Source organism: Eschscholzia californica, unplaced genomic scaffold (assembly GCF_041429995.1).
Source record: "Eschscholzia californica isolate CP2 unplaced genomic scaffold, dmEscCali1.0.p SCAF_4, whole genome shotgun sequence".
Lineage (NCBI taxonomy): Eukaryota > Viridiplantae > Streptophyta > Magnoliopsida > Ranunculales > Papaveraceae > Eschscholzia > Eschscholzia californica.
Genome location: NW_028238461.1, coordinates 15112185 through 15135854, shown reverse-complemented (window position 1 = coordinate 15135854; position 23670 = coordinate 15112185). Strand labels below are relative to the sequence as shown.

At 33.7% G+C, this 23670-nt stretch overlaps 3 protein-coding genes and 1 pseudogene across 9 annotated transcripts; 2 read left to right on the top strand and 2 right to left on the bottom strand.

The window, feature by feature from the left end:
- Positions 1–3251: 3251 nt before the first annotated feature.
- LOC147543090 (cyclic dof factor 1-like) lies at positions 3252–5485 on the bottom strand. The gene is made up of 2 exons (XM_086638500.1): positions 5068–5485; positions 3252–4760 (listed from the first exon to the last, which is right to left on the bottom strand). The coding sequence occupies exons 1-2, from the start codon at positions 5281–5283 to the stop codon at positions 3444–3446; spliced, it is 1533 nt and encodes a 510-aa protein (XP_086494626.1). The 5' UTR covers positions 5284–5485; the 3' UTR covers positions 3252–3443.
- Positions 5486–13446: 7961 nt separating this feature from the next.
- Positions 13447–22158, top strand: LOC147543088 (myb family transcription factor PHL8-like). 6 transcript variants are annotated; one of them, XM_086636049.1, is made up of 10 exons: positions 13447–15190; positions 15275–15425; positions 17413–17449; positions 17545–17664; positions 20379–20499; positions 20592–20668; positions 20768–20828; positions 20899–20968; positions 21050–21119; positions 21407–22158. In XM_086636049.1, exons 6-10 carry the CDS (start codon positions 20612–20614, stop codon positions 21968–21970), a joined length of 822 nt encoding a protein of 273 aa, XP_086492175.1. In that variant the 5' UTR covers positions 13447–15190; positions 15275–15425; positions 17413–17449; positions 17545–17664; positions 20379–20499; positions 20592–20611; the 3' UTR covers positions 21971–22158. The 6 variants fall into 6 exon arrangements, with proteins under 6 accessions (XP_086492175.1, XP_086492176.1, XP_086492177.1 ...); XM_086636052.1 differs by having other exon boundaries at positions 14556–15190; positions 17365–17449; XM_086636051.1 differs by lacking the exon at positions 17413–17449 and having other exon boundaries at positions 13532–15190.
- Positions 13785–14639, top strand: LOC147543089 (uncharacterized protein At5g19025-like). The gene has a single exon (XM_086636053.1). The coding sequence runs from the start codon at positions 13785–13787 to the stop codon at positions 14424–14426; it is 642 nt and encodes a 213-aa protein (XP_086492179.1). The 3' UTR covers positions 14427–14639.
- A 581-nt stretch (positions 22159–22739) lies between the features above and the next one.
- On the bottom strand, positions 22740–23600 carry LOC147543087 (E3 ubiquitin-protein ligase MPSR1 pseudogene; annotated as a pseudogene). The gene has a single exon (XR_015223606.1). The product of XR_015223606.1 is annotated as an E3 ubiquitin-protein ligase MPSR1 pseudogene (transcript).
- Positions 23601–23670: the final 70 nt, after the last annotated feature.

The window sequence follows — 23670 nt, the reverse complement described above, 5'->3', positions numbered from 1 at the left end:
TCTCAATTTTACTAAAAATTCATTTTCAATAAAGACTACTAAACTGTCATTCAACCAAGAATCACTCATCTTGTTTCTTAAACGCGTTTTAACTAGCTTCAAAAAAACTCTTTCACTAGAGGCAGGCGCAGCCGGCAACATTAGTGCTAAAGTGATAAGCAAATAAACTAAATGATATGTTTTATTTCTCTTAGTTTCCACCAATATTCTGTCAAAAACTCCAATCTCATCCAAATTTAGAAAATCATCATTCTTCTTCGTACTGTAAATGTAATTATGAAGCTGAGAACTAAGTGGCAAAGTGTCAAGACTAATGAAAGCTGACGGATAAAATTGAACAAGACGCATCAACTTAATTTTGTCGAAAATGGCAAATCTTCTAGATAGACTCAAACATGTCATACAACAGAACAACTCGGTACTCTTGAAACGAGTTTTTAGTTCTTGAAGTTGAATATCAATAAAGATAGTCGGATGGAATGAATTCAAACATAAAATACTTAAAAATGTTAATAACAATATACAAATATATCATTAATCAAAAAAATATATACAAATATATCTATTAGAAAAAAATACTTAAATTGCTTATGGAGGGATTCGATCCCACGACCACACACTCATAGCCAAAATCTAACTCATAACCTAACCACCATGCCAAGTGCTTCTTTGTGTCAATATCATACATCATTAGATAAATATATATATTTATATACACCTATATAAAAAAATATATTTACTACTACTGTTATTATTTTTCGGGAGGATTCATGGGGTGCGGCCGCACCCCTCGCACCCCCATGGATCCACCCTGCTCCTTTCATAAAAAAAAAAGAGTATAACCCGTGCCTACGGCACAATTTTTCTTTTTTTTGATGAAATGGCACGGAATTTGTTAACACTTTTTTACATGATCCTATTTTTTCCCATAAACATGTGGTTTGCCCCTGAAAAATTTGCATTCTATTCTGGTCTTACTCTTACAAACTTTTTTTGATGAAGATACTCTTACAAACTTAGGAAGTAAAAATGTAGTGTTCTAAGTGTGCCACCACTATCTCATCAAAAAATAAAAGTGTGCCACCACTATATACATTAACCAATATAAAATCAAACCTAACTTAACTACATTCAATTACAATAAAGTTTATCTATACAATCAAACAGTGTCTTCTCAGGATGAACGACATTTGCCAATGAATAAAATGAAATTGATTTCATGTGAAAAAATTTGGTAGTGACGCATTTTTTGTCGATAATTGAATACAAAGTTGATCACTGTCCATTTTCACGATGGCCATTTGATTGTTATTAACAAATTCCACATAGTTGCATTGTTAGAGAGGAAAGAAAAGTAGTTATGCACGTGGAGTGAAACAAATTTATCACAAAGTCAACAATCATTGGTTGGAGTGGTAAGAGGTTTAGTCTTCCACCCTATAGGTCAAGGGTTCTAGATATGTTGACAATTTCAAGAAAAAAAAAACGAATTTATCACAAAGAGAAACCAATTTAAAAAGAGAACCCATGATAAAGCATGATGAGAAAACTCATCTTAAAATTTCTAAAGAAAAATAAGACCATCACATGTATAGTTATTATAGAAGCAAGAAAATAAAATACAAGAAAATCGAATATCTTGTGATCGATGATTCAAATTTTAGCAGGAAAATCAAACGGGGATAAATTGCCAAACAATACAAAATAATTGATTACTCGACTTGCGTAAATGGTATGAAGGTGGAGTAAAGTTTGCTGCAATATTTATGTCTGACCAAATTAATGTCATTATTTTGTTTTAACACCATATATACCTATCTACTTGTGAGTACGAAAATAAACTCAACTTACTAAACCTTTCTCCTAAACACGCATAACTATAGACTACTTAAAACATGAATAGATGCTAAATCTATTATATTAAAACAGCTCAGTCGGTTATCTAGGGGATAAGTCTAACCGTCCACTTTTATTGAGATTTTCATAAAGATCACATCTGACGGCTGTTATAAAATCCCTTTTCGTGTAATTCGACTTAAAATAGAAGGGTTTTAGTGTCAATAATAAATTATTTTTAAATATTTGGTTACAACCTCCCTAAAATAACTACACCCACGAATCTTCTATCTCTCCTTTCCTCTCTCATGATTGCACATACACGTCCCCTTATTTTTATCAATTCGGTTAGTCTTTTAATTCAGTTTAAAATTCTCACTCCTATATTTTCTCTCATAACCATACGGTTGTATCTCTTTCCCCCTTCCTCTCCTCTGCAACTCTCTCTCTTAATTTTGGAATCTAATTTGTAAGCTATTTAAATAAGATTGATATTGTTAAGAATTAAGTGAAGTTAATTAAATTGACTGTAATTAATTTTGGATTGTTATTATTTTGCAGAGAAGAATTTTGAGAATGTTACAGGTAAGTTCTCTCTAAAATTATCGAAGTTTTTAATTTCTAGGAAGAATTTGAGAATCTTACGGCGTTAACCAAGAGGGAGGCGGAAACCTAGTAAATACTTAAACGGGCTAGATATAGAAAATCTATCTTAGGAGCTCCTTTGACATGTTCATCTTCTAAATTTAAAAGACTGTTGTGGCAGATTGTGTAGTGGCAGATTGAGAGTAGATCCTGACGACAGAAAATTCATCAAACACCTTTATCAAAACCTAGAAAACAAAGAAGATTCAAACTACACCTTAGAAGAACTCAAAAGAAAATTACAACAAATAAAAAAGAATATGAGAAGTATCGTGAACCCCTAATCCTTGAAAAGCTTTAATTTAACGCCAGTCGCAAGCTCAAATTCTCTCTTCCTTCACGTCGATAATGGGTCTGATGTTGGTCTCTGATTCTGTGCCATACCTATCTCTTCAACAAGTGAAAGTATTTGGTGATGCAGGCAAAGAGAATTAGATAAAAATTTATTTGTTAGGTGATTAATGGGGAGAGTCAAGAAAATATTAAAGAAGATTACAAATGGAGGGGGGTTACTGAAGACTGAAAACAAATAATTAAAGAAAACTGAAGGGGGAGATGGGGAGAGAGGCGTTAGGGCTTTCACAAAGAAGAAACGAAGTTGTAAAAGGGCGCGGATTTTTGAGAAGGAGATATAGATAGTTAAAAGTTTTCTTAATTAAAATGAACGATCGAGATTAAAATATAAAATGGGGACCAAAAGCAGAAATTTTTCAGGGAGGATAAAAATATAAAATTGACTCCTAGACAATATCCATAATTGAAAAAGAATGTTTGTCCTAGTCATCGTTTTCCTTCTGTTTAATATAATAGATAATAGATGTCGTTATTTTAAGGGTATATGACATCATACATTAGCTAAACTTATGAAACTATTCAAGTGAAAAAAAAAAGACAATCTTTCTGTATCAGGCCAAAAGAAAGATATCAGTCGATTCTGAATTAACAATTCTTTCACAAGTGGATTAAGATGTCTCATGAAATTTGTCTGATCGTGATAAAGCTGCAGGATTGGCTTTCAACAATTGTGACGTTTCGGTTATGTGAGAATTTCCGTCTCCTTTCAATCGGAAAGCTTTGAATAGACTATTCCCACTGATAGAATCGACATTATCGATCTTAATACCCAATGTAGACCATATGGAACTCTTTGCAGCTTCTTCGGGGTCATCGATCCTCAATGTTTTTGGAATCCAAATATTTCTATTTGAATTACTCTCTCTTCTAGGATCTTCTTTGTCTAAAATACTCTGTTTTGATATCAACTCTCCTTCTCTTGAGTGTTTCCCCAATGCTTGAGGGTTAGGACTAGGTATTGGATAACTTGGTGGTGCTTCGGGGTTCGGATTAGTTGGTGGATGCATCATAGGATTGTTCCAAGAGCTTGGAACAGGGCAACCCCAAAAATTAGTTGCAGGGTAAAATGGCATTGGAATGGTTTGAGTACACAAACCAGGTTGGGTTAATGCAGAATTCCATGCATAAGGTAATGGAGGCCCATGGATCAATTGAATCTGTTGAGAAAACCCATGAAAATTTGTTTGTTCTTCATTAGAAATTCCTCTTCCTTTTGCAGAATTCTCCTGTAGAACATTCGATTCTTCAATGGGCACTGATGAGATCTTGTGTTCTTCGGATACACTAAGCCCGTTTCTCGTGCAGTTACCGTTTGTTCTATCTGCGAGGATCAAGGATGACGCTATGGAGGCACATAGAGGTCCATCAGCACCGTAAGTCCGTATTGGCCCATTGGGTTTTAATATCTGGAGGTGAAACACATCTGGACCGACGACTGGCCCAACTACCTGTTGGGCTTCGCGGACGTTAATTTGTCGATAATGTGAAGAAGAAGAAGATTTCTTGTTTTTTCGACGTCCAGCTCCAACAGGGACATTTCTCATGGTTCCACCGGCAGTCCAGTATCGTTGACAGTTCTTACAGAAATACCTTGGTTGATTCACATTATAATTATTGTAGTAACAAAACTTCGTGTCCATACTCGCACATCGAGGACATGGAAGTATTTTATCGGTCTTTTTCGAGGTAATTTTTCCTTGAGAATCACTAGTTTCACTTTCTTCTTCTTCTTCTTCTTCTTCTTCTTCTTCTTCTTCTTCTTCTTCTTCTCCTTCTCCTTCTTCATTTTGTAAAGATTTTGAAGCTTCAATTTCTCTATCAAGAAAAGTTGTAGAACTATCACTCTGAGGATTTATCTTCTCCGAAATCAGAGTAGGTCCTCTGTCTTTATCGTCCGTTTCTTCGTGTTGTTTACCCGATGAATCCTGAAACAAGAAAAGAAGACATGGGTGAGATTTTTTATACATGTCTAAATCTCTGATTATAGAAATTAAGAATCAAGAATAAGTAGTAGGAGATTAAAATTAAGTTCAATCAAAGAGATTACTTCAACAACCTCCATAAAACTAGAACTTATTATGAGAATTTAGACAAAAAAGACTCATGAAAATGATAAAGTAAGATTGACCCATTATTTCATTATGGTGATTAAGAAATGGGTTGTTCTTAGAATTACAAAAAATTTACTATCTCCCTTTCTTGATTTCATATAAGCTACCCATATAACTCTACCTTTTCTGCTACTTTTTCTTCAACTTCCCCTGTTCTTCTTAATTCATTCTTCGAATGCGAAATCGACTGAGAACAATCAGTATAGCTAGTGTTAATAATTGTACAAGTAGTTCCATTTCTTCTACAAGAGAAGACACTTAGAATTTTCTCCTCATTTTGAGGCAACTTTATAGTCTTCCCAAACAACTTAATTGCTGGTTCCTTTGTTTCAGCCATTTTTCCAATTGTTCTTTTCTTTTTTTTGCTAGCTCTTGATCTCTCTCTCTCTCTCTCTCTCTCTATATATATATATATATATATATAATTCTCTCTCTAGATTTACTCTTCCCGTTCTCTTTCTAAGCAGAAAAAATACAGGGGTTGTGAATCAGTTATGGATTTGATGTGTTTTTTTTTAGTAGAGTTTCAGGTAAACGTCGTATGTTTTCTTTTCCGTTTTGGGGGGTTTTCTTGGTTTGATATTAACAAGCTGTGGATGCCATGTCAGCAGTATGCTTGATTTTCAGCCACAATTTCTTTGTGGCCAATTGAACTCGAAATTGATTCGGGGAGGAGAAAAGGGAAAGAAAGTGGATTTTAGTCCCCCATCTTTCAAATATGATAAGAGGTCGGTCTGGGTGACTCACTCGCGGCTTCGCCTACGTGGCGAATGGTATTTTGGTGATTTCACATCTCATAAAATTGTGAGAAGATCAAAATAAACCTTAGAAGTAGGCTCGTGAGGGATATTGAATAAAGGGACAAGATTAGGATTTCAAATGGTTCTTTGGTAGCTTAAAGTTATTACAGAGTAAATTTCAGCTTAGAATGACTATGTATTTGCAAACTAAAGCCTAATTAAAAAATTTAGTGTATATAACGTATTTTTTTTTTTTATTATGATTCTCACTTACATTTTGATTTTCTAACTCTGTACAAGACAAGTGGTTTGAACAGTAAAATCGAGTAAGACGTACTAGATGAGAACACAAACATCATGACATTTTGTATTTGTCCAAAGAGTGTTGTATTTGCTTCCAAAATATAGAAGCAAATGTTCTTTACTAGGATTAGAATAGGTGACATGTATGGTGCTAGCTAGATTCAAGGTCACTTTGCCCATGTTCTTGTTTGTGGGAGCTAAAACTAAGAGGAAAATTGAAGAAATTACCACTCATCAGAGCCAATAACATGCAAATAGCTCTGCCCTTCATTGGGTACATAAAAAATATGAGACCGACCCATTGTTTATCAGAGGGTCGGATTGAGTTCTCCTTCAGGTTTTAGGGTCTATGGACTCTAACGGACTCAGATGTGCACAATGGAGAACAACCTCTGACTGTACTCTGGGGCAGATTAATTTTCGATATTAACTTTGTAGACAAACTTATTTCATAAATCCCAACTCATTCTAACTGCTTGCTAACTTCTTTAGTCGAACAGTTCAACAAAAAAAAAAACTTCTTTAGTCGAACACAGGGTGCAACTTCTTTTGTTGAGTTTAGGGTTAATTTCCTTTTCACTCCCAACTTTGCGTCCACTTTCATGTTTGGTTCTTGATTTTGTCCTTTAATTTCTATTTGGCCCTTAACCTTGCCCTCTATTTTGTCATTAGATTCGTTTTTAGCTCTTTATTTTTTCAGCTAACACACCCTGTTTTGAAAATCTTGGCTCCACCATTAGATGTCGATGACAGGTTTCAGGCTATTTTCCACCGCCCGAAGGCTATTAGTTTCTTGAGACCTAACCGATGTTTTTCTTTCCTCTCAGAATTAATGTATTTTGTATAAAATAAACGAGGATTCAACTAAAAGTTACATGTAATATGCGTCAAGATGATCTTGGATGTAAATAGTCTACATGTTCTACTTGTTTCGTGTCAAGTTCTACCAAGTACTTTTGGTTAGGGTGGGCAGGAAAATTGGCATTTCATGATATAAATTCCAATCAATCCCAGATATTGTAAAAGTACATGATACCAAAAGGGTTAGAATTTTGGTATCCAACTTTAAAACTAGTGGTGAGGGTCTTTATCGTGTGTAAATTCTTGTGGTCGTATGGAGATTCAATTCTCTAAAGAAGACCAACCACTTGGTTGTTTGCCCTAATAAATTTGATACATACAAAATCTACTTTATATTGTAGATAAGAGAGAGTTCCTTTATCGAACAAAATGGATACTTGGAGATGGGAATGAGCATATTTTGATCTCACTAGTTAGGCCCATTTGAGATTGTGAAGTTGTTTGTTATTTTGTTAGGCCCAATTAGTTATCTATCTCTTTCCCTTTTCCAACAACTAGAAACAATATATTCAAAAGGAATTTCCTCTTATTATGGATATATCTTTGTTTTAATCTATATTAATCATTTTGGAAGTCAGTGAGCAATTCGTTTTTCAATTGTGCGGTTTTCATCATCTTTTTTCTTCTCTCTGTAATGATATCTCATCTTTCCAACGGGAATGGACAAACATAAAGGAAGAAATAGAAGAAAATAACACAATAGAAGACATCAAGGAAGAAATAGAAGAAAATAACACAACGGGAGATGACAAGAAGTTTCTTTGATTGGAAGAAGAAAGATTTTACATAAACAAGATAAAGCTATGGAATCACTCAAGCTTCATCTTTGAAATCAAATGTCAATGTCTCCGCGACTTTCATAAATTCTTCTTCGAGAAACTTGGTGGTGTTCTTGATGAAACTGTAATTCGTCTCTACTTGTTCATCATGATTACATATAATTAGTATAATAAAATTCGCGGCCTCTAGGGTCCTCTTATTTGTGATCTTTAAGTCTTTTTATTCTGTGACCTTTAAAGTCTTTTTATTTTGTTTTTGCAATATTGTACTCCTTCACCTTCATGTTGTCTTTACTTTTGTAAGGTTCGAGTTGTAATTTACGATAGTAAATCCATGTTGTACTCAAAGGAGTCAAAGTCTCTAAACCATGTAAATTAGATTTAAATTCTACTTATGAATGAAAATTCTGGTTTATGTCAAAAAAATAAATAAATATATATTAAAAAAAACAACAAGATACAAGCCCCTTAGAAGGGATTGAGTGTTCAATTTTTAAATACCGATGAAACGGTTGCTATTACGGTTGAAAAAAATAATTATGATCGAAACACTATATTGCTTATTACCCTGGAGCATTTTTTCACTCTTTTTGCATTAGAAACCTAATTCTTAGGTCTATCAACAATTACATACAAATCAAGATCATGGTAAGTCGAATATTAACCTAAACATAAATGATACAAGTAAGTAAATTGATTGAAATATGAATGTGACTTTTGTTATTCAGATTTCTTTAGTGAACCTTTTTAGTAAAACCAATTATTTTGAATTTCTGTAAAGTGTCTATATCCAATATTTCCACTATTTGGACAAAAAGGAATTGAGTTCTTCCCCATCCTTCACTTTTATTCTTCTTTATATATTAGTTTGACTTATCATATATCTCATTATGTTCTCACTGAAGTTATGTTTTTCTCCTTGTTTGAAATCCGAACATTCAGACCAATAGACTTTAGATTGTTTGTTTTCTCCAGATTAAATTTTTGTGGGAATGCAAATTACACACTTTTTTGTATCTAATATTGTTACTTTGATAGACACGACCTTTCCAAGATGTTTTATTAAAAGATGCATAAATATTGTAAAATAATGAAACAGAAAAAACGTGCTAGCTTGATCTGGAAATACTGTCAATAAAGATGCCTAATTAAAATTTATCACCTAATTTCTGGGGAAATACTAACAGTACCAAGAATCTTTGACAAGATTCTTGACAAAATGTCAAGTGAACGGTCCGATCAAAGTCAAACTTAGATCAACTTTTGTCTTTTAGTGAAAAAGAGTCATTAAGTCATAAATTTTGTCAAGGATCTTATACATGTAGCACTCCCGTAATTTCTAAGTTATCTACAACATTTTATGTAGCTCAAACTAAGTCTGATCATAGAGAGAATATAGAAATGGAATGAAATGGATAGTAAGGTAAAAGGAAGATAATGGAATGCTTTATTTGAATATAGTGGAGGAAGTGGCTTGGAGATGAAATGAGAGGGTCTTGACTTTCCTACTACTTCATCCCTTATTCCATCTCTATGTGTTAACTCAAATAAGTTGTTACTTATACTTTGTTCAATTCAATCGTGTTATTTTAGAATATATAAAGAAATACCACTTTCTTTCCCTTTGTTCAATTCAATCGTGTTAAAGAAATACTACTTTATTTGAATATGACTGATATCGACTATATACACAAATAGTTCCTTCATCGAAAAAAAATATACACAAATAGTTTGATATTAGAGACATGCTTCCATGAACTTATAAAGAAGTACTATTTCTTTATATATTCTAAAATAACACGATTGAATTGAACAAAGTATAAGTAACAACTTATTTGAGTTAACAGGGCCGGTAATTATAAGGCCCAAAATGAGGAAGTTAAAGAGAATCAGGCCCAATACCAAATAATAATGAGGAAAAAACCCAGTAGGTAAAAATACAATTTTACCCTCCAAAATGAAATTTTCCGCCCAAATCAACGTCAAAAACAATTTTGAACATTTCTGAACAATTCTTGGTTTGCTCTCGACAATTTTGTAAATTTCTGAACAAATCTTAGTTTGTCTCAACAATTTGTAAATTTTTGAACAAATTCGTTTTTGCTTAGACATTGTTTTGCCAAAATATTTCGCATTTTTTTCTTTTCCATTTTACATAGACAAACTAACACAAACATTTTGGCTACAACATTTTTTGATTTGTCTTGTGAAAAAATAAATGGTTTCCGCATTTTTTGTTTTGCTTTCGACATAAATATAAAGACTAAAGCATTTTTTTATTTGTCTTTTACAAAAATTAAAATGTTATGCATATTATCCGTTGTATTTAACAAATCCGTTAACGAACAAATAATATCTTGACTAATACATTATATATGTTGTTAAGAACATAATTATATATGACGCCAACATTTTATAATAAGTCGGGATATTATTATAGATATTGTCAACATTTTATAACAACACAATGATATATGTTGTCAACATATAAGGGTAAAAATGGAATTATAAAAAAATATGTTGTCTTGTTAACAACATAATTACGTATGTTGTGAACATTTTGAAAAATGTTCAGAAAATGGGTTTTTTTGACATTATTATTTTTGAGTGGGTTTTTTTCCTATTAGGGTCTAGATTTTTGGGTTTTTCACTCATTTTTTCTCATATTTATTGTTAGTTGAGGTTCTATACTTTTATGTGCATATCTTGTTTTACTTAAGCTCAATCTTATCTACTTCTACTCAAAATTGGAATGGAAGACTTGCAGTTGAAGGATGAGGGAGAGAGATATAGAGGGCGAGAGTAGGGGAAGAGAGAGAAAGAAAACAATTAATGATAAGTACAATTTCGTAAAGGAAAATCATAAAAGCCACGTTTGGTTAAGCTTAAAGTGCTTAACCATTTTGTTGTGTTTAAAAGAAAAAGTTATAACTTTTTAGAAATAAAAAAACACTTGTGAGCTTAAAAGCAGAAGCCACCAAAATGTGTAAATCAATGAGATTTGAGAAATCCCCAAATTCTATCCATCATTATGAATTCCTCTTGGTATGAATTCAGAGGGAAACATATGAACAATAAAAATCAATTGAGATAACCCAAAACTCCAAACCAAATTCTTATAAGGCAATGAGAATAAAAATTGTTCCAAGTTCCTCATCTCTCTAAATTTTTATTTTATCAAAATTTGACTAACATCTTACACTTTGGTGTTTTTTTCCCCAAATAGGTGGTACTGCTTCTTCAATATGAAAAGCGACTTTTGAGGACATTACTAAACAACCACGATTAATTTTTGTTAAACACTTGAAATAAAGTGCTAAAAAACGTTACTACAGACAATATAAGCTTGTCCAAATGAGGCATAAGAGTTCGTAAACAAGACTATTTCAGAAATGGACCAAACGGTCTATTGGACGGAGTAAAGAACATTCTGGATACTGAAACATCCAAAGGTTTATGATACAGACACATCTGGAAAGCAATTTTAGGAGCATCTCCAATGGGACACTCTAACAACACTCTAAAAGTCTAGATGTCAAGTGTCAAATGAAGATTCTCTTTCCTAAGCGTCAATATAGAGACACTCTAAACTTTTTTTTGTCTCCAATGAAGATCTCTAAAATACTTACACTTAATACACATGTTACTCTTCAATTCAACAGAAAACGAGTGGTTAAAAAGCAAAAGTTTCTATTGCTTAGAATTTCAAAGTGATACTTAGAGAGTCTCAAGAAGACACTCTAATTTTAGAGTGTCTCTCTTGAGAGTCCCTATTAATAAATGCTCCAAATCATTATAGAGTGTCTAGTTGAGTGTCAAATTGGAGAAGGTTTTTTTTAACAAAATCTCTATAAATCCTAAGTGGCACTCTAAGTTTTAGAGTTTGAGTGTTCCATTGGAGATGCTCTAAGTAAGCGAGTATATTAAGGTTGGTTAATCTCACGCTTGGACAGGTGGTCGGGCTTCCTGCACGAGGCCGTATGGATTTTGGGCTCAAGGGATATTAATGGGAAGCCTTCTGTATCTAATTTTGGCCCACCATGTCACACACATAATTAGGATTGGAAATTAGACGGCGCACCCATGGGCATGAAAAACCTTGCACATGGGGTTCCACATTCCAAAATATGAAAGAACCTAGAGTTTTCAGACAGAGTAGGACCGGATAAATTGAATATTTTCTTGAAAAAATGGGTGGGAGGTCAAAAAACAAGGCCTTATTGGTACAAATAGTCCATTCATATCCCAAAATGAATCAAAAATCCAAAAACAAACTATAAACCCACATCTAGTCCAAAAACGGATCCCAATGCACTAAATCCCATCTCTAAGAAATTTTCTTCCTTCCAACTTTACGCCTCTATACATATAATTCTGTACACATTTTTCAGAATTATGATACATTATTTAGATAGTGTGGTACATTATTCAGGGCGTTGCAAATCTGTTGCAAGACGATTTTAACAAAACAATATAACTTAAAGTAAATCTAAAAAAGTACACTGGGAGCTGGAAACTAAGAAAAATTAACAGATTCTTTTTTCACCAAATCAAAAAATTTATAAGAAATTTTGACTCTTTGTTTTATAAATAATTTTTATCAAAACTTCATCCTTTGAATAACGAAGTTTATATTAATAATTTCCTCTCTACAATAAAGTGATTGTTAAATCGTTATATAACATTTAAATTTACATTTTTTTAATGTATTTGAGTTTACATTAATTACCTAAAAGTGTTTTTTTTTTGAAGCGGTACACTGAGAGAGAGCCAAGACTCAAAACAAAGAAAAAAGACAAACAAAAACTAACTTCTTAAGTATATCTACCCGATCTATCATCTTCAATGATATTCATTAACTCCGATGAAAACTCCGAGAAGGAAATCTGTAGCAAAAATAGATCTGTATGCCAACTAGCTAGATAATCAGCTGCCCTATTTGCTTCTTTGTAAGTATGCTTGATATTAAAGTTATTTTTTTTTTCTACTCGGGACATACTGACAGGCGGGGTGGGAATCAGTCCGGACCGGTTGGTACCGGACTCTAACTTCATCGAACCGGTCGACTCGGACATAAATTGTTGGTGACCACCTATTTACTCGGACGGACTCGGACGGTTGCTCTCAAGAATTCTTTGTCCATTAACCGTCCGAGACCGTTTATTTTACCGGGCCAGTCGGACACCGGACGGTCCCGGTCCGGACTTTCCAATAAAATTTACTTAAATTCAGAACTCTATTTCTATTACCACAAATAAAATTACTTACAAATGAAAATGTTTAACCAAGAAATCAAAAGTAAATATAGAAAAGAAAAAAACACAGTTTATCATCATTTGACAAGATATAATTAAGCCATGTACTAATGTTTGGTCTTTCAGAAGACTATATGACTATAGCCAACTACCATCATATATTCATATGTCTATAAAAATTCAAAGGTCAACTTCTAAAAATGAGGACAGTTTAGTCGGTCAACCTATTCGGTCATTCGTACCGGTCGGTTATTTAGACGGTCTATATTGGTCGGTCAGTTAGCAGCCGGTCATTCGACATAGAATTTTGACCGTGACCGTCCGCCAATTCTTTCGTGCCGATCGGACACTTACCGCTATGACCATCGGTGTTCATGGACACTTTTTATTTCGGTCGAATGGGTCAGATAACGGAACGGTCTTCCGGATCTTTTTCCCACCCATCAGGCCATTATGGAGCCAAGTTTCATTTTTCCTTTCCTGATTGGGTGAAATATACAACACCTCGGAATGGAGTACGAGTGAGTCTATGAGATAAGCAGACACGACTCTTTATGGTTTCAGATGTTCTTTCAAATTGGCCATAGAAATTGGACTCTTCCAAACAAAGGGTTTTCTTTTTTTCAGAAACCCCTCACTTCATCATCCCTAAATTGATTTTGTTTCTAATCACCAATCATTGTCTCTGCAATTTCATCGGAATCGAATCATCAGGTGCTATTATTTCTTCTTCTTCTCGAATCGAATCGATTCTTTTATCAAATTTTAAGGGTTTAAATGAGTGGGGTTCTTCAAAAATCAAGTTTTGTCATCTGGGTTTCTCTTCAAATGGTCTATTTTCATCACTTAACTATCTGAATCTTCAACTTATTTCATCATCATCATCATCATCCAATAAACATGGTTAGCCCTATGAGTTTAACTAATCAATCTACTTATTCAAAGCATAATCATCAACATAATCGTAATAGAAAACAACCCAATTCTCACAATCCTGTTCTAATATCACCTTGTGGTCGATCTCGAACTTTTCTAATCGATTTAGTAATCTTAATTGCTGTTATTGGTGCTTGTGGGTTTCTGATATATCCTTATGTTAAGTTTATTTGTCTGGGTTTTGTTCAAATTGGTAGAATAACTATTTCTATTGTGAAAGATGAAATTTTTCGAGCTCCAATGGTTTATATCTCACTAGGATTAAGTTTGTTTTTTGCTATTTTCGCTGCTTGGATTGTTACTAAACGTACTAGTAAGAAATGTTGGAAACCAAATTGTCTTGGGCTTTCTAAATCAGCTGAATTCGATATCCAGATCGAAACTGAAGATACTATGAAGAATTCTAGTTCTTCTGTGGGGAATGATGAATCTGGGAAGGGACTTTTTGAATTGTCAATTGGTCACCATAGAGAATTAATGGCTGAGCTTAAGAAGCTAGCACCACCAAATGGAAAAGCAGTGGTTGTGTTTCGAGCAAGATGCGGGTGTTCTATTGGTAGAATGGAAGTCTCGGGGCCAAAAAAGCTTCGAAAGATTAAGAAATAGGCTCAGTTTAATTGGTTACTTAGTGAGAAGGTTTATCATCTGTTAGATTATTAGTTTCAACTTTGAGAAAAAGAGAGATAATTGCTTTAAACTCTTGCTCCTTTTACATATACTCTATGTAATTAAATAATTCGATGAAAACAGTAAGCTTAAAGCTTGTAATAATTGTTTTAACTTTAAAAATGAAATATAAGAACTATGTTTATAGGTTTATTTTCTCGACTAATGTTCAATCATGTTGTTGTTTTGTTGAGTTCTAGTTTCAATAATTAAAATCCTCATACTAATCCGAATTATGGTATTGGTATTGTTGAGTTCTCGTCATTTCAGCACTTCTGCTACCTTACTTATTCCTGCTAGATTCAGGGTGTTCTTTTATAGATAAGTTTGCAGATGTCAAAGATTGTCGAGATGCTTACTTTCCTAAAACAAATACGCTCGAGACAAACGAAGTTGTTATTAACTTGAGCTACAAATCCATTTCAGTTAACCTAGCATCTTTAAGTCTTTTTTCCGAAGCGTAACTAAACATTTTCTTTCATTCCGGATAGATTGACGTTTTTTTTGCATTAGCTCCTTATGAAATCACTCATGGTTTGGCGAAGTAGGTTGCACATCGCTTGGAATCGATCGACTTCTTTGCTATCTGAATCATGATTTCGTTACAAGCTTTTCCAGTTGCAAAAGGAGACTAAGTAGACCGAGAATTTTTGTTTGTACTAAGCTAATTGGATCAAGAGCATCACAGGATTCATGGGCATTTGGTCTGTCAAATTGTCAATGATATTGAGTAGAATGTTATGTTGCTTGTTTGTACATTACTACAGTTTGAAGTTGATTGTATGCAGGTAGCATTAGACTCTTTGGCTGGAAATCTGAAGAAGCTACTTCTTACAGATCGTATTCCTCATTCAAGTCTCTCGACGTCTTCATTCAGTGTTAGAGCTGGAACTACTATTTCGACACCCTTAAGTTGCAGAAACTCTACCTGACCCCAAGGTGACGTCACATCTTTCGAGTCCCTAGTTCAAATAACCATTATCTCAGTTTTAATAGTCTAAATATATGAAATTACTTGTAATCGTAATTCGTACATGACCTATCAAACAATCAAGCATACAAGTTCATTTCTTTAGAGAACATACCTTTGGATTGAGTTAAATAGCAGAAAATGAACGCGCCCAATCTAAATATGTGCTGGTTGGTGATTAAAAGATTTAAATTATGAATTTCTTAAGATTTCAGTTATTGATATTATTTTTTATTGCCCCTCTTTGACCATTCATCCTAGTTCATTTATTTGCGCTAGGGTTCCTTGGTTGGTTTTTTTACTACACTTCATCTTAAAAGTAGCGTCCTATGAGTCTAGTTGTCGCACGTTGAGTCTCATACAGGTTCTAATGTCTGTACGTCGAACTAGGGATCCTAACAAGTTTATTGCCTTTCTGGGTATTTGGATAGATTAAAAATGTTATGGAGTCATACTGATTTAATTCGTTGATTAGAAGTTTCCGAATTCTTTTACTTCATTAGAAATATATAAATTGTCAACTAGAACTTTTGAAACGTGTCGGGTTTAGAAGCTAATTTTTTTGAAGTTTAAGAGTTAATTCATATTAAGAGCTCCTTATGTTGATATCTTCAGGGAAGTGACCCAACCTCGTGTAACTTCCAAGAGCTGCCGTAAATACCTATGAGCGTGGGCTCTTGTTAGGCATCAAGTAATAAGTATTGACCTCCCAGAGTACCTTCTAAAAATCTCCGCAAAAATCCCAAAATTTGTATAAAACTTATTCCTAATTTAAGCAACAAAAATCTTAGAGGAAATCTGATGAGCACGTTTTTGAATAGAAAGAATATAAATAAGGATCTAATCGAATAAAATCGGAAGCAAGAAGAATCCCATTTTTGGGATTTTTCAAGTGGGCGACGGCAATGGGGAGCCTCTTTGTGGAATCGATTCGCATAAAAAACATGCGGTGGACCCACATGCACATACACTTAGTGGAGTATGATGAATTGTTGTCACATAAGACAATCATTTGAATGTGACCTTCACTATTCCCTATCTGAGCTTGCTCACCAATTCATTTGTCCGAGAGTTCAAGCAGAATTCCATTAACTATGTGGCGCGTAACCCCAGGACACAGACCATCTTGACACATCTAAGCACTTCATGATGTACTTATTTCTTTGTAAAAAGGATTCTCACTCTGTCTCTCATGAGTGTTGTTCTAGCGTTGGCATAGGCCAAATATGGACCAACTTGATACCTCTCTTTCACTTCAATTGATATTCGATCTCTTGAGTGTGGGACAACCCACAAACAAACAAACATTGACACATCGAAATTGTGGAATTGAACCTTTTCGTTTTTAATAACGTCTTATCCTTATTATTTATGTATAATGTATATAGATATATATTATCAAACAATGATTTCTTGCATCTATGACTGTTAGTTCTCTTGATTTTAGCTCCTTTTAGAAGCTTTCTCATAAAGTCCTTCAGTTTTCTGTGTGGATGTGGTCCTATAGGCATGTGTTATTTGTTTTGCGTTTTTACGAGCACCAATTGGGCGTGTGCTCCCATAATTTATCTAATTTCACCTCAAAGAATAATGGTCCTGCATGAACTGAACCAATGTGGAAGGAACCTTTTCACTTCTGTTAACTTTTCTATCTCACGGAATGACGACAAATTTTTTCTCAGTACCATTTTGAGTTTTTTCAGTAATAACTCTTGCTTGCTCGTTCTTTCTCATGACACACAATGACACAACACAAGCAAGAAACAAGAACTCAAGATACCCTAACGATGAATATTTATTGTGAGCGATAACTATATTTACAAATGACATACTTTAACGTCATTACACGTAAATAATTTTATGCCATCAATGAAATTGCAGTCATGTAGTTCAATTATTTTTTTGTAGTTGGATGCTGACTAGTTTCTTCTTTTGCTCTTTTCCTGATTCCTGAAGCAATATTCTTCTCATCTTCTTTTGATGCATGCTTTAGGTTTGTTAGATCTCATCTAACACACTCTTTACAGAATAATAATTATTGATGAAGGTGTCCTTACTAATCGCTTTTGATTTAATGGATTTGCTTAGATGACTTTTGATTCACCAGCCCTTCATCTATTGATCTAACCATATCAAGGGTGTTTCTAATGGAATCTCCTTTTGCTTTGGAATATATTAAAGCAAGAAAGTATCTGATTAAAGAGAAAGGTACATCTATAACCCTACTTGTTTAGTTTTTTCAAAGGCTTCCTTATAGATATTGACATTTTCCTCAGGTATTTAGATTCTTTTCTGGTTTAGTTTTGTTTGTTTTGATAGAACCAAAACATTAATTAATGGCTAATACCCTAGATGGAAAAGAGTAAAAATTGCTTCAAAATCTGAGCACTAGGTGTCTAGGTCGGTTCAGGACCAGACAATGCCCGACCGATCCTCATTTTCAAACGACCGGATTTGAGTAACTTGGCCGGATACTCGCTACCACTTATTACACACATGTGTATGCGTCTATATATACAGTAGTCTTTCACATAGGCCACAAATTATACTCAAACAATTCAATTTAAACTCTAACTATTCTAGTTTTATATATAACAACTAACTCGGGGGGGTTTGTCACTGGATTGCCTCAGGCTACCCCCAATCCCGGCCGAAATTCCTAGTTTTTCTTTTGTTACTGCTGTATTTTTCTATCTCTTTCACGTTGTTTACCGAAAATAGTCATAAGGCGAATAATGCAGGAATTATAGTATCTAAAATGGTATATAATTTCGTTCTTTTTACAGGATTTTGGGCTTTCCTATTTTTTCTAGACCTTTATCTTTTATTTTAATACAAGTATATGATGATCTTTGCTAAAAGTGAATTAATAGTAAATCTTTCTTTAGTGTAGCAGACCGACTGAATGTATGGCACTGAGATGACACCACTTTAGATCCCAATCATTGAATTTTGATTCCGACGATCTAATTAAAGAACACAACCCAATAAATAAACCCAGTAAATCGATCGAGGGATCAATCTAATCTACTAACTTTTCTGATTTCTTGTTGGCCATGGCAATTGTTTGTTGCTTTTCTTTTTACCTTGAATCATTTCTGTTAGGACATGGCTTACAGAGTAAAAGTAAGAAGAAAGGTTGCAAGTAGAAGTTATAGGGGACCCCTTTTGTCACTTTCATAATTTGAGTTTCGCCTTTCGGTTTACTTGTGGTTATTGTGAGAAAAAAGTTGAATTATAGCTTCTTCAGGACGTCGCTATGGGAACTTGCTTCATTCATGAGTTGCATTTTCATTTTAAGTGGTGTTTGCTTTTTCTAGTGTCCGAATTTATCTGAATATGACTTATTTGATTTGTTTTCATCCAAAAGACAATAGTCATTTTAGATTATTTCAGACAATGAATTCTTGATGCAGATCCACTTGACGTCTGACTCAAATGGGCTTAAAATTAATTTGATTGAGACATAAGTACGAGTCATACACGAGTTAGATGAAAAACAGGCATCGACTCCAGATATTCAGATCTCGAGTCAGATTTTGATTCTGAATTGAAACAAAAACAAGCACCATTAAGTAATTAGATGTTAAACTGTTATTATCCCTGCCCAAGTAAAGAGGTGTCTATGTGGTCAAGGCATCTTCAATTTTTTCTAACAAAATATATTTTCTTTCTCTACTTTTCCTATTTAGTACTTTGTTTTTCTTGATTCTTTTTTCTTGAGATACTAAACTAAAGCCCCCTATTCCTGAAAAAAGAAGTGGCAGAATTTGGGAAAGTGAAGATCTTCAATCTCAAAGAAATTGATCAAAATTCATCTACTCAATTTAATCATAAAATGTTAAAAGCTTTAGATTTTTTTTAGTCTTTAGAACACAACGTGTTATAGAATTGTGCGGACTGATATTAAGTACTTTTGAGGATGTTAGTGATAATCTTTGCTTTGGTGCTTTAAGGCTAAACAAGTTTAAAATGCGTCACCAAAACCCTTATAAAGCGCACAACAATTCAGACTTGTGGAATTGCTTTACAACATAAAAGGGATTCTTGATGGTTCTAATCTAAGAAGGATTTGTTTTTGCTAATTGGGTATTTGAAATTGGAGTTGTGAATATGTCTAGATATTCTTTAAGATTTAGGTAATATGGATAATCTCAAAGATTGATGAGTGACAACTTTATATGACTTCTTCCACTAATATAGGAGTAAATAATACATTAATAGAAAAAGTTAAGATAAGTTTGTCTTAAGATCTAAAAGACTAGATTCTTTGATTCCTTCAACCCCAAAAAAGAACAATAAGAATCTGCCAACTACTCCACACCATCTTCAAAAAGAAAAAGAAAAAATAAAGCAACTTCATTTGATTTTATCTTTGAAGAAAAACTTGAAAAAGAAAAAAAAAATATAATTGAAGTAAGGACCCCATCAAAATTTCCTCAAACCTTCAGTCTTGTGGAAAAGTTCTACCCACTATTCATCATGTGGGGTTTCCTAATGAAGCAAGAATCAAGCAATGGTGAGTAGAGAGAGAAAGTTGGGTAGAGAGAAAATGGGTAGAGAAGAAAACAATTCATTAACTTTTTCTCTTTTCTCTCCTTTTGAGAGACTCAATTAAACCATATTACTTTCTCTGTTTTTTGCTTCCTAATAGATTCTCTGTTCCCTTTCAAGTCAAAGTAGAAATATAAGATTTTGATATGAAATTGGAAGAGAAGAATAAGTCACAGCTCATTACTTATATTCTTCAACAAAACCCACTTCTGTTTTCAGATATATAATGTGAATAAGAGAATTGGACATGAAAACCAATCTAGACTATAAATAGAACAATATACCTACCTACCTTCAAGTATTAGCAAGATTCAAGAAAAAACCCAATTTCATTTTTCAAGATTGTTCTTGATGTAATGGATTTTCAGAAAACTGAAAATGAAGACATAGGTTTGAATCTATCAAGTGATGCAAAACCCAGACTTAAATGGACATCAGAACTTCATGGAAGATTCGTCGAAGCGGTTGCTCAACTTGGAGGAGAAGAGAGTAAGTTCTAATAATCAAGCTTGTCTCTGTGTTTCTTTCATTCAGAAGGTTTCTTATGAAATAATTCTTCATGGATTTGTTCATTTTTGTAGAAGCAACACCAAAGAGTTTGATGAGAGTAATGGGTATTCCAGGATTGACTCTATACCACTTGAAGAGCCATTTACAGGCATTTCCTCTTCTTCGAACTTCTTCTGAGATTCTCATTCATCCGTAATTACGATCCAAAGTAATCTTTTTTTAATTGTGTTGATGTCTGTTTCTGCAGAAATTTAGGCTAGGAAAGAAACAATTTCAATTAGAAACCTGCAAAAATGATCGAGAAGAAGGTGAGATCACATTTTCAGATCAATATTCGTTCCGTTTCTGTGGCTCTTAATCTGTATTTTGATGTGACAGAGATTAATCATTTCGAAATGGAGATTAGAAGTAATCCTGTTCATGGTGAAACGGGAAAACAAGTTGACGAGTAAGACAAAAAGATCGATTGTCGATAATGTTTGATTAATTCATTTGCAACTTTCACTGATTAAAAGATCTGTTTTTTCAGAAGCTTGTTGATTGCTCAAGCTCTGAAAGTACAAATGGATGTTCAGAAGAAACTCCATGAACAACTTGAGGTAGAATTTGATGAACTCAAATTCCATTCTGTAACACCCCAAGCTTTAGCAGTTATCGATATTTTCCCGCTTTTGACACCCTCACCTAAGTCAAGGTGTACAGGGTTTTGTTTCCGGCGAAGGCTCCACTAGCCCACTCAGAAGACCTACTAAGCTTGACCAAGCGACCTATAGCTCGGAGTTAGCACGCTCTCATAAACAATGTGGGACTATCACACATTATGAAATACTAATCTAGATAACTAGTCATGATGATCAATGAACAAAGTTTCTTTTCTTAATTTCAGGTACAAAAACATTTGCAACTAAGAATTGAAGCTCAGGGGAAGTATTTACATTCAATACTTATGAAAGCACAGAACACACTTTCGATCTATAATTCTTCTACCATGAATACCCAATCCTCCGAAACGATCTCCATGACAGAAACCCAAAACCAGAATTCATCTATATCGGAATTAACAGAAACAGGAGTTAGCTTAAAAAATTCAACTAAAAGACCAATTGGAAGCACAGATTGCTCGACGGGTAGTTCGCTGACGTCCTCTGAAAGCTCTGGTCAAAAAGATGAGGAGCTAAAAGTATTGGAGAGTGAAGAAACCCATGAATGTGACAGAGATTCTTATCTACTTCCATTAATGGAGGTTAGTAGTATAGGCAGAAAGAGAGGTAGGAGAAGCATTTGTGATGAAACTTCTGTTAAGCAATTAACTAAGAGATCAATGGATGCCGAGGAAGTAAAATCTAGTGACAAGTTGCGAAAATTCGGATTGGTTAAGGAGATTGATCTGAACTGCAAGTATCAGAGTGAGATGGATTCAGGTTTGGAATTAGAATTGAACCATGGGTGATTCAAATTTATAATAGTCTGATTCGCTTTTCATAATATCTATATATATATATATATGTTATATAGTATAGTTTCACAAGTTGTGAATCTGCAAAGGTTCAGGGGCTTGTTTGTTCTTATAAATATGTTGTATATTGATAATAGATTATGGACCACCCATAGTATTTCCTAATAAGAGTATATTGTGCATGATAGATAGACTACTATTTTCATACAAAAAAAAAAAGATAGACTACTAAAATAACAAAAATAAAAAGGGTGATATGTTAAGGTCGCCCGCTCTCGATCTTTCTAAAAAGTACAAATCTCGTTCGTTCATTATAGTTTCTTGTTAGGGGTCGGAGAAATGTTGAATGAATGCGTTCATCTTAGTTTTTTGTTAGGGTCGGAGAAAAGTTAAATGATCCAAAATTCTTATAGGTAGAATGGTGGTTTGATCAATTAGAACCGGTCACATCATTATTCCACATAATCACACTAATGCTATTTAGAATTTGTGAGATAGCCTATTTGATTTGAAATTCAATAGGATCAAATGTCACCCCCTTCCTTAAAAAAAAAAAAAAAAAAAAAAAAAAAAAAAAAAAAAAAAAAAAAAAAAAAAAAAAAAAAAAAAAATGTCACCTCCTTTGACATGATTGTAAAGATTTATGTTGAGTTTTGCATTTAATATGATTTCTATGTGACCCCTCTAAGTTTTAGAGTTCCAATGTTACACTAATCCTGAGAGATCCCCAATATAAAAGAAAAACAAAGTGATATCAAACATTAAAAAAAAACTATTTGTCATTCATTTTGAAAAAAAAATCTTACAAAATTCCTACCACCACAAAGGAAAAATAACTACAATCCTGAAAACTAAGAATCTAGAAGAACAAAAAAAAAAAAATTGATCTCGAATTTAATCTCAACTCGTTTGATTGTTTGATGAAGACCCATCAAAAACAGAACCAGACCCACCATTTTCAGTTCCTTGACTTGAAGAATCAGAGTTAGCTGAATTAGAATTCCTTCTACTAAACGAAAAACTAACCAAAACTCCTCTCTCTCCTCTTCTCTCTCTCTCTTCTTCACCACCACCATTGCTTCTTTTCTTGCAAAGTTCATTATCATCAATTGGCATCTCAAATCGACAAACAGGACAAGACCCATGAATCCCCAACCACTTCTCTATACAATTTGAATGAAATTTATGTTTACAAGGCATTTCTCTAGCTTCCCCACCAATTTCCCAACCATCTAAACAAATTGAACATTCCATGTCTTTAATCTCCTCAGTAATTTCAATCTTTGGCATAGCATCAATGGAGGTTTTTGATGCTGGTGGTAGACCATTTTTTTCAGATACTTCACTAAACAAAGAATCAAAACTTTGAATAACAACCATAGATTGGGTTAATGGATTGATGAGTAAAATTCTATCTTGGGTTCTCTCTGTTTCTTGATTTTGATCATTAACTTCTTCTTGTTCATCTCTTCTTGAAGAACTTGATATACCCAATATGAAAGGTAAGAAGAAAGAGAGATTACTGTTTCTTGAATCTGATGAATCCATTGACAGTGAAGGTAGAGAGAGAGAGATTGAAAAATCTAGAGAGAGAAAATGTTAGATGAGAGGGGGTTTGGGAAGGTAGAGAGGAATAAAAGAGAGGGAGAGAATGGCCAGACGAACATTGTAGAACGATCTGGAAACTGGAATTT

Bases quoted from the DNA above. Each gene is read 5' to 3' on its own strand.
- LOC147543090 (XM_086638500.1), bottom strand. From the start codon at position 5,283: ATGGCTGAAACAAAGGAACCAGCAATTAAGTTGTTTGGGAAGACTATA. The intron at 4,761-5,067 runs GTAGAGTTATAT...TTCTTGTTTCAG, and splicing joins AAGAAAAAGTAGCAGAAAAG to GATTCATCGGGTAAACAACA.
- LOC147543089 (XM_086636053.1), top strand. From the start codon at position 13,785: ATGGTTAGCCCTATGAGTTTAACTAATCAATCTACTTATTCAAAGCAT.
- LOC147543088 (XM_086636047.1), top strand. From the start codon at position 20,367: ATGGATTTTCAGAAAACTGAAAATGAAGACATAGGTTTGAATCTATCA. The intron at 20,500-20,591 runs GTAAGTTCTAAT...TCATTTTTGTAG, and splicing joins TCAACTTGGAGGAGAAGAGA to AAGCAACACCAAAGAGTTTG. The intron at 20,969-21,049 runs GTAAGACAAAAA...CTGTTTTTTCAG, and splicing joins ACGGGAAAACAAGTTGACGA to AAGCTTGTTGATTGCTCAAG.